At 40.4% G+C, this 9823-nt stretch overlaps 1 protein-coding gene across 1 annotated transcript; it reads left to right on the plus strand.

The window, feature by feature from the left end:
• The first annotated feature begins 3502 nt into the window (after positions 1–3502).
• On the plus strand, positions 3503–9689 carry glb1l (galactosidase, beta 1-like). The gene is made up of 16 exons (XM_050049091.1): positions 3503–3705; positions 4241–4410; positions 4492–4642; positions 5932–5992; positions 6072–6166; positions 6244–6424; positions 6546–6604; positions 6703–6824; positions 6980–7020; positions 7137–7255; positions 7353–7427; positions 7513–7602; positions 7721–7834; positions 8010–8141; positions 8789–9016; positions 9102–9689. The coding sequence occupies exons 1-16, from the start codon at positions 3640–3642 to the stop codon at positions 9303–9305; spliced, it is 1908 nt and encodes a 635-aa protein (XP_049905048.1). The 5' UTR covers positions 3503–3639; the 3' UTR covers positions 9306–9689.
• The last annotated feature ends 134 nt before the right edge of the window (positions 9690–9823 follow it).

Below are 9823 nucleotides of genomic sequence, written 5' to 3' on the forward strand. Positions count from 1 at the left end.
TCAATGTGTGCGTGCAGCAGCCTAGTGTAAAGCCCTTCGGTATAAGCAGTGTAGCACCCCTTACGACAAATAAACTGTCCTTTGCAGTATTAAGGAGTGTAAATAGGTGGAGTGCCCCTTTAACTTCAGCTGTTCTAAATGAGCTGAACTGTATTTCCAGGAGGTGGGGGGTATCTAAATAAACCTGCTTCCACCAGGAGCAACAAAGAGGGCTTATTCTGGGGGGTGGTGAGGCAGAGGGGATGCTTCAATCTAATTACAGACTCCAGGGAGATGACTTCATTGAGGTGACGCCCGACCCTTGGGTGAGTGTGTTTCTGCATCAGGGACAGGCCTCTCCAATTAGGGTAGGCAGGTCTGGGCTCTACCTTTACGTAGTAATTAAAAGGATGTCTATGGTGTTATGCAAGTCAAATGAGGAATGTTTTTTAAACCGTTTGCAATGTAGGAAATGTAACGTGAACTCATCTGACAGAGTCTGAGACTGCAGTAATGAGACCAAAGCAGTCTCTCTGGTGTTTGTATTAGTCTCAGTCACTTCCCCTAAACTATCTCAGTAAGTGGTGTTGTTCTCAGTGCATTTAGTCACTTGGGGTTTTTGTGGTTTACACATCCATTTTCCACAAGCTTGGGGGCTTCCAAGATGGGATGCTGACAAGGTCTCCTCAGGCACTATCACGCTGATAACCAAATTACAAGCCCATGTATGTCTCTCCTCCTCTCATTCCCAGGACAATTAACTGCGTCTGACAGTGGGCTAATGAACCACAGAGCCACAGCATTTGTTCTATCTGCAGTCGAGATCAGTTGCCATTAGTGATTGTGAGCGCCCACCCTTCAGTCTTCTTAATATGGAGATAAATGTATAAAGAGGCAGAGCAGGAAATGAGGTTATGGACAATCATTACTGTTGAGGGGGTGGGACTGAAAAAAAAAGAAAGATTAAAAGCATCTGGAAAAGTGTGTGTACATGTGAACACAATGACAGGCCGGCAGGCAGATGCAGGCATTATTAACCCAAATTAGCAGGGTTTGCTGCTTAGTGTTTACATGACAGACAGAGTTAAACTGTTGCTGCTATTACAACATGAGCCACTTCACTCCCACATAAAAGCTTTCTGGAACCATAATGATGTGCAGGCCAGAGGCAAACGTGTCCTTGAAGCATCTTTGATGTTCTCTGAGTGAGTCAGCACACTTGGACACAAATGACTGCCTCAGGTATGGTGACAAGAGAGCTTCTTTTTGGTGGAAAATGGAATTAAACAGGCACAAAATTCCTTCGTCAGTGGAGAAAGGATCAGTCCTGAGCAACGTAAATTGTGCTTGTTTCTTTAACCAACAAACTTAAAATATAACAAACAGTAATTTCAAAAATAAAGCTTGATATAAAAATTTGACTTTTCCTTGGAAACCTTCAGATTGTTTCATCTCGGACAGGACTGTCAGCTCAACTTAGCTCTCATTAAGGTACTGAAGCGCCATCTAGTGCTCTTTATGAGAGCGTGACACTACCACACACACCAGACCTTTAACATAAACACATCAACATTTAGCGCCTCATCACAAAATTAAAGTGTCTGTCGCAGGGTCCTGGTATTAAAAGTTCACATTTATCTGAGAAACTATAACATGAATAAATCTGTGTTTTATGCTGAAAAGTTGACACCATTCAAACAGCATGAAAAGACAGACAGAGGCTGAGCAGTGTCCTGCAGCTATAATAAAGCAAACTTTTCCTGAACTGGCTGCTTTGTTACCTTGCCATGGAAACACAATGGAATTGTTCTCAACCTACATAATGCATAGTATGACAGCATGTGGTGGCAGCATTATATCACAGAGTGGCTCACTGTTTCTGTTTCCTAAGCCCACACAGTTGTATACTTCTATAACTCTATTTCATCATTATATATTTTGGATTGTTCACATGTATAATTCAAGTTCTTTATTCTTATCATTGCACAACTATTACAGCAAAGCAGACACTGGCAATGAAATCTTAGGCCTCGGGCACCCCCAACAACCCTCATTAAATATCTATAAAGAAAACAATCACGCAAATAAAAGCTTAATCTGAATCTAAGACATGAAACAGTGCAAGTTAAAAGATAGGACTAAAATATAAACATAAATAACATGTAAAAATAATATAAATTTGTGTAGACAGTATTTCAAATGAGTAAACTAAAGGTGAACAGCAATGTAAACAGCTATGTAATAAAAATGTATATTAAGAAGCAATAAGTATATATGTACACAGAGGAGTAAACAGTTTGTGAGTGACAGTAAGTTTAAGTTTATTTTACTTTATTAATCGCCTTGAGGGGAAATTCAATGTTTCAATGTATATCATTATAGTACAGCCTGGTACAGAATGAATAATTAAATAGATATATAAACTCTCCAGCCAGCTATTTTAAGATTCAAGATTGACTTTATTGTTCCACAAAAATCTCTTCACCCATGCTACAACCTTAAAAACACAACATACAACATAGTAAGTAAACAAATCAACAGGTCCACAACATGGTGCCAGGCAGTGCATATACCTAAAGCATCTCAATACATGTATTTATCCATGTACAAAGTGTTCGAGAATCCACTCACAAAAAACACACTCAAAAATTTCAAATAAATAAACAAATAATTAATAACAACAATATTGTTATTAATATAATAATAATAATAATAATAAATAAATGTCAAGTGCCAAAAATAATAATTCTAAAAAAATACATGTACAAAAATGCAAATCATTATAATCCAGTGCCTATTCTGGCTATTGCATCTGCCCATTTGTATTACCTATAAGTATTAATATGTCATTTATTTTTGGGGATTTTTACATTTAAAGGTCTAGTTTGTAGGATTTAGTGACATTTAGTGGTGAGGTTGCAGATTGCAACCAACTGAAACTTCTCCTGTGTGCCAAGTGTGTAGGAGAACTATGGTGACTAATGCAAAAATAAGAATACACGAAAACGCAAATGGCCCTCTCTAGAGCAAGTGTTTGGTTTGTCCGTTCTGGGCTACTGTAGAAACAACATGGCGGACTCCGTGGAAGAGAACCTGCCTGTATGCTAGATAAAAAGCTAATTTTAAGATAATGAAAATACAACCATTCTTAGTTTCAGATGTTTAAACATTAATATTGCACTCCCCTGAATCCTACACACTGGACCTTTAAGTCTATTTTCCCCATCAAGATCAACAATTTAGCTCCAACAGTGACACCTGGTGGTCAAACTTATATATTTTAAAGTTTTATGTCTAATTATTTTCATCATTTCAAAGTGGACCGAACATTTCTCTGGTAAACAATTCTGTATTCTTTATTTATATTATTATAAACAGATGAATGTCAATAAAACTTATATTTTCCATGCAGAGCTTCAGTAAAGGAACTCACACAGTCAGGCCGAGGTTGAACTCGGCGGAGTTTAGGATCCTGCAGAGGTCCACTGATAATCACATGACAGTGCTTTAGAGGCGGGCAGGACGACCATGGTAGCTTCCTTCTGTTCACAGACTGCAGGCAGCAGCAGAGCTGTAATAACAGACATGAAATAGTAATAGCATGATACAAATCAGTGATGAATTAGTTTTAGGTTCAGTCCTCGGGGGTCGGCAGCGGACATGGCTGCTGGTGTCTTACTCTGCGTTGCTGTGAACCTCGTCTGTTTATCTGTCTGTGGAAACTTGGTAAGAGAGAAACTATACTACAGTAAGTTAGTTTAATTATAGAAAAAGTCACCTGATCACTCACAGGTCTGTAGTTCCTGGAAGGTTTTCTACCAGTAAAAATAGAATCACTTCCTTGTTTTATCTTGGTTTCATAATAGAGGAGTTATCTTTCAGTTGAAGGTTAACAGATTTTAAGTGTTAAATGTAATGCTGATATAATTTCCAACCCAGAAAGGTGATAGATAACCTACTGGGGTATTTATGTTTTGCATTCAAAGTGAAAGTATGTGAGTATTAGCATCAAGATATTCTTAAAGTACCAAAAGTAAAACTAATCATCATACCGAATGGCCCATTTCTTAATAATACATATATTACTGGGTTACATCCTGCAGCTGTGACTATTAACTAAAGCTTTAATGTAGTGTACAGTATTTGGCTTCAAAATGTACTTCAGTAGAAGTATCAAGAAATGGAAATACTCAAGTAAACACAAGTACTTCAAAACTGTACTTAAATGCACTGGATGTCGACACCGTGCTATCTCTTGCAGGTCTCTGGAGAACGATCATTCTCTATAGACTACAAAAACAACCGTTTCCTCAAAGATGGGAAGCCTTTTCAGTTCATCTCAGGGAGCATTCACTACTCAAGGGTCCCACAGTACTACTGGAAGGACCGGCTCATGAAGATGTACATGACTGGACTCAATGCTGTCCAAGTGTAAGTTCAACACATGACATTCTTAAATAGGTCAGAAAGTGTGATCTTTCTTTACTGTTCATTTACTCTGCCTCCACACAGGTATGTGCCCTGGAACTTCCATGAAACAGTGCAGGGCGTCCACAACTTCACAGGGGACAGAGATCTGGAGCATTTTTTGGATCTGGCCAATCAGACGGGGCTTCTGGTCATCCTGCGTCCCGGACCGTACATCTGTGCCGAGTGGGAAATGGTGAGAAAGTGAACCGTCATTGAGTTCACAACATCATAGCCCAAGAGGAAGTAAAAGGAACTGATGAACAAAAAGTTATATCTTATCAACAAAGTGTCATAGATGAAAAAAACAATGTGGTATTCTCAAAAACAAATCATGGGATATCATAAACACAGAAAAATAGTAAGTAGAGAGTAAAAGATTTACCTGTCACATCTTTATAATGGGAGATTTTGAGTCAAAGTAAGCAACTACAGATCTCAGCCGAGGCCAAATGCCCTATTTTGCAATGTTAACAAATGTGAAAAATAATTTGTGTATCCAACCTGTGATTCAGATCTGCCCATGCTACACCCTACCAACAGAAAAACAAACTAACCAACAAAACAAGTGAAAGAAAGCATAAGCTTCCTTGGTGGAGGTAATAATGTTGTTATTGAACATTGCGCTTTACTTTTCTGATCACCTAAATATTCATCACAATATTTAAAAACTTCAGATGTAAGCATTACTCTCCTTACAGTCTGCACACTAATAATGAATGTAAGTAGCAGGATTTATATTTAAAGGAGCAATATACGACATTCATAGCATATCTATTATTCAGAGTGTGAGCAGGGATTGTCTGCACGTGGCTCTCAACATGGAGTTGGCTGAGCTGGCGGCTAGAAGCTAAGGGTGCTAACAGCAGGAACAGTTCTAACAACGGTAACAGTGCTGACAGAGCTAATGGTGATTTGTGACGACGCTGTCCCACCACCTTGGGTCAGGATGACGTTATCAGCGTTAACTGCCGTATGAGGACAGTGTAGAGTGGTGGTGGTTAGCTAGCCAGTGGGATACACACACAGGGACTCGCGCACACTAACATGCAGTCGCTACCAGACCATCTACCACAACAAGCCATAGAAAAATCAGATAACAACACATACTGAAGTAGCGTGACTTCACTCTCTGCTTAGGACGCCATTACTCCACCATATTGTTACATAACAAATAGATATTTGCTGCTATATTAATGTTCTTAATGTCATTTATAGAACCTTTAACATGCACTTAATACACATTAAAATACAATTCAAAAGGATGGATGTCATCGTGCATGCCAGTTCTCTTTTCGTGCATACCACTTAGTGAGAAAGAGACTGATCGTACGATAGATAACCTGGATTAAGTATTAGTCACCTTACTAAGAAATCAGTAACATGATCTCCCAACGGTTTCCTGTCTGCATTCTTTCAGTGATGCTGTGCATTTGATAAACGTGTTTTCAGTATATCTGTTTGCTGATGATATTTCCTTCCAAGGGTGGATTGCCAGCATGGCTGCTTCAGAAACCAAACATCGTACTCCGCTCAGCTGACGCAGGTATAACATGCACCTACTGTATGTGTCTTTGTACTTTGTTTTAAATCGTAATATGCCGCTCATTTTCTGTCTGCTCCAGATTATGTCCAGGCAGTCAGCAACTGGCTGGCTGTTCTTCTGCCCAAAATGAAGCCCTGGCTGTACATCAATGGCGGCAACATCATCACTGTCCAGGTACAGCATCACGTGGGTATGCTTTTTTTATTAGTCAGCAATTTAATATTGGTTTTAATGAACGTCTTTGGCTACAGGTGGAGAATGAATACGGAAGTTACTTTGCTTGTGACTACAACTACATGCGTCACCTGCGGACTCTGTTCCGCTTCCTCCTGGGTGAAGACACGGTCCTGTTCACCACTGACGGGAACACAGACAAGGAAATGACATGTGGTAGTCTGGAGGGGTTATATGCAACAATAGACTTTGGCACAGGTTGGTACTTTGTGGAAATAATTAACAACAATTAACAACACAGCATCCTGTATTTATTATTAATAACTTACATTTTTAACAAGGGAAAGCGGTAATTTCTACTATTTATTCCCTCCTGCAGACAACAACTTAACTGAAGCATTCAAGCGGCAAAGACGGTTTGAGCCTCGCGGGCCACTGGTCAGTAACATATTACATTTCACTTACCATAACATGCAGTAATTACTGACTCATCAAACTAAACATATGATGGGAAAATGTTTTACATGATGTCACAGGTGAACTCAGAATTCTACACCGGCTGGTTGGACCACTGGGGAGATCCACATGCTGTGGTTAATGCCCAGAAGGTCAGCAGAGTGTTGGCGGAAATGCTGACCATGGGGGCCAACGTCAACATGTATGTCTCCCTTGATATTTCCAGCCTTTTCTTTCGGACGCATCAGTCACCACTTCAATAAAACTGCTCCACCCCATGAGGTGAAAAGCACCTGCCTATGTAATAAACACAGCTTTTCCCACTAAGTAACACACCTTACCCCTCTCTCATCTCAGGTACATGTTCGAAGGCGGCACTAACTTTGGCTACTGGAACGGTAACGCCTTTGCTTTTCATAATCTCAGTTTTGGATCATCTCAGGCGTTTACATGATACAGATGGAGATAAAAGGCTCAGCTTGTGGTGCATTTACGTCTTTGTAACCCCCCCAAGGTGCCGATCATGACACGAGGTTCCGCTCAGTCGTGACTAGTTATGATTATGACGCCCCGCTGTCTGAGGCAGGAGACCCCACAGAGAAGCTGTTGGCCATCAGAGATGTTATTAAGCAGGTACCACTGATTGAACTGCCCCCCACTAAGGCTGATGTCCTGATTACACTTGTTCATATGTCTCAGATATGATTAATGTGTCACTGCTTCTCGACAGTTTAGAGATATTCCCTCTGGTCCCATGCCACCAGCAACTCCCAAGTTTGCCTATGGCTTTGTGACCCTGAAAAAGGTAATATCATTTCTGCTTTAATAGGGCAAATTATTACAGAGCCAGGGGTTGCTGTGATTGATCCAAATAACGGTTGCCTTTTCAGGTTGGCAACATCAGTGATCTGTTGAAAACCCTATCGCCCCTTGGGCCAGTGGAGTCTCAGTATCCTCTGACGTTTGAAGAGATGAAACAGGTATGGTGTCTGTCTGAAGGCAACAACAGTAAACCAGTACAGAGGACAGTAAACCTCTTGAAACATGGAGAACTTCTAGACTGTTGTGTCTGCAACCTGTCATGTCCATTGTGTTCAGTACTATGGATACGTGCTTTATCGGACCACGCTGCCCCGGGACCTCTCCGAGCCTACGCCACTTATCTCTCCACTGAATGGGGTTCATGACCGTGCATATGTGTCCGTCAATGGGGTGAGCCTTCACAATGAACTTTTGTTGTCAGACTTTGCAGGTCAGATATAGGGAAAACATCACAGGTTAAGACCAGGCATGATTGCTCCTAAAATGTTGGTTGTAAAAATTTGTAATTCTTACTGAAGTTATTTTCTGTTTTTTTAATGTTCATACTGAGTGTCTGTGTGAACAGGTTTTCCAGGGTCTGCTGGAGAGAGACACTGTGCTTGTGATGAACCTCACTGGACAGCAGGGGGACACGGTGGACATCCTTGTTGAGAACATGGGCAGGGTGAACTTTGGCAGCAAAATAAATGACTACAAGGCAAGACAGCAAAGTCCAATCCTGTAGAGAGTAAATGACACTCTAGTTTCTGCACACACATTCACGTTTTAAGGCTCATGTTGTGTCTGTTTAAATCAACTAACTACTAAATCATTTTGTCTTATTTTTGTTTTGACCTCACTAAAACCCATCAAACACACAAGTATTGACATATTTATACCCCTTTATGTCTTGCACATTTGAGAAAGGTGACAAATAAAAAATATAAAGCATCATTATCAAACTAAATAGGGGCATGATCTAAGTTCTATATAGTCTTGCATAACCAGACTTGTTTCATACTTTGCCCGTGCTTGAGAAAGGTCTGGCTGAACATATCAAAATTCTGCACTAAGGCAAAACAAATGCTCTGGGTTGTTTGTATTTCTTTAAACCAGTCACAATTGTCTTGGGCTGCACGAAGCCCAGGATGCAGCAATGGCGACCTTGCACAAGTTGTGTCGGGAAATATGAACCTTAAGATTGATACAGCCACAGTACGTTGGACAGTTCTTATCAGAGATGTGAACAACTCTAAAATATTTATGAAAAATGTAAACATTCCCACTTGTTTGATAGTAAGTGTGATGAAAACCTACTTACAACAAAGTACAAGTAATAGATGGTAACCAGTGTGTCTACTGCAGGGCCTTCTGAGTGACCTCATCCTGGGTAAAGATGTACTGACTAACTGGAAGATCTACCCTCTGGACATTGATGGAGCCATCGCAGGTGGATGGCCTCATTCAAACAGTCAAAAGTCTCCCCCTGCTCCTTGGAAAGAGCCTTCACTTGGACCAGTCTTCTACAGGGGGACCTTACAGCCCAACGGCCTTGCCTGGGACACCTTTCTCAAGCTCAATGAATGGACAAAGGTAATGTTGTTCATTTGGGGTTGACACTTCATTCCTATGTGTGTACAAGTAATTGTATCGTCATCATTGTCTTCTTTTGTATCAGGGTCAGGTTTGGATTAATGGTGTGAATCTGGGACGATACTGGCCGGCCAGAGGCCCTCAACAGACTCTTTATGTCCCTGGACCCCTGCTCAGCACCACCCAGCCTAACAACATCACAGTGCTGGAGCTGGAAGGGGCCCCAGCACACCTACGGGTTCTTTTTATGGACCGGCCTCAGCTTAATGTCACCGCTGGAAAGTCTTAACAGAACGCAATGAGTTTTGTGCCACATTTACACAACACTGATTACGAGTAGTCCTCTGAAAAACTCACCTGACGTCAGAAGATGCTCAATGCTTTTTTCTGCATTATTTCTGTGGCATCATTATTCTCTATCACTTCAGATATCAGTGTCGCACTTGTTACTAATTCCTCTATCATTGCAATTCAGTGTCAATTGCTTTCCAACAGCAGCTTCAGTCAAACAGTGATCCAGTGATAATTTTGTCTTTTGATGCCTGTGGAAAAATGACATTGATATACAAACAGTATTACAGTTTTTTATTGCATTTGATTTTTTTTTTTTTTTTTACCTTTTCCATATTTGCAGATACCGTGAATAAATATTACATTATGTTTTATTACAGTATATGCACCCAGTTGTCTGTGTTGATCTACTACAATTTAATTATATCTAAGTGTATGTTTAGAGTTGAAAATGAAACTAGCACCTTGGCAAGACACAGCCATATCAGAATTTTATCAAGGCTGCTCAAGTTCACT

This window comes from Epinephelus moara, chromosome 7, assembly GCF_006386435.1.
Source record: "Epinephelus moara isolate mb chromosome 7, YSFRI_EMoa_1.0, whole genome shotgun sequence".
In the NCBI taxonomy this organism is placed as follows: domain Eukaryota; kingdom Metazoa; phylum Chordata; class Actinopteri; order Perciformes; family Serranidae; genus Epinephelus; species Epinephelus moara.

What these genes read in the sequence shown, in the direction of transcription:
- glb1l (XM_050049091.1), top strand. Translation starts at nt 3,640, where the DNA reads ATGGCTGCTGGTGTCTTACTCTGCGTTGCTGTGAACCTCGTCTGTTTA. An exon ending in TATCTGTCTGTGGAAACTTG is followed by an intron (nt 3,706 to 4,240) that starts GTAAGAGAGAAA and finishes TATCTCTTGCAG; the next exon opens with GTCTCTGGAGAACGATCATT. An exon ending in CATATGTGTCCGTCAATGGG is followed by an intron (nt 7,835 to 8,009) that starts GTGAGCCTTCAC and finishes CTGTGTGAACAG; the next exon opens with GTTTTCCAGGGTCTGCTGGA.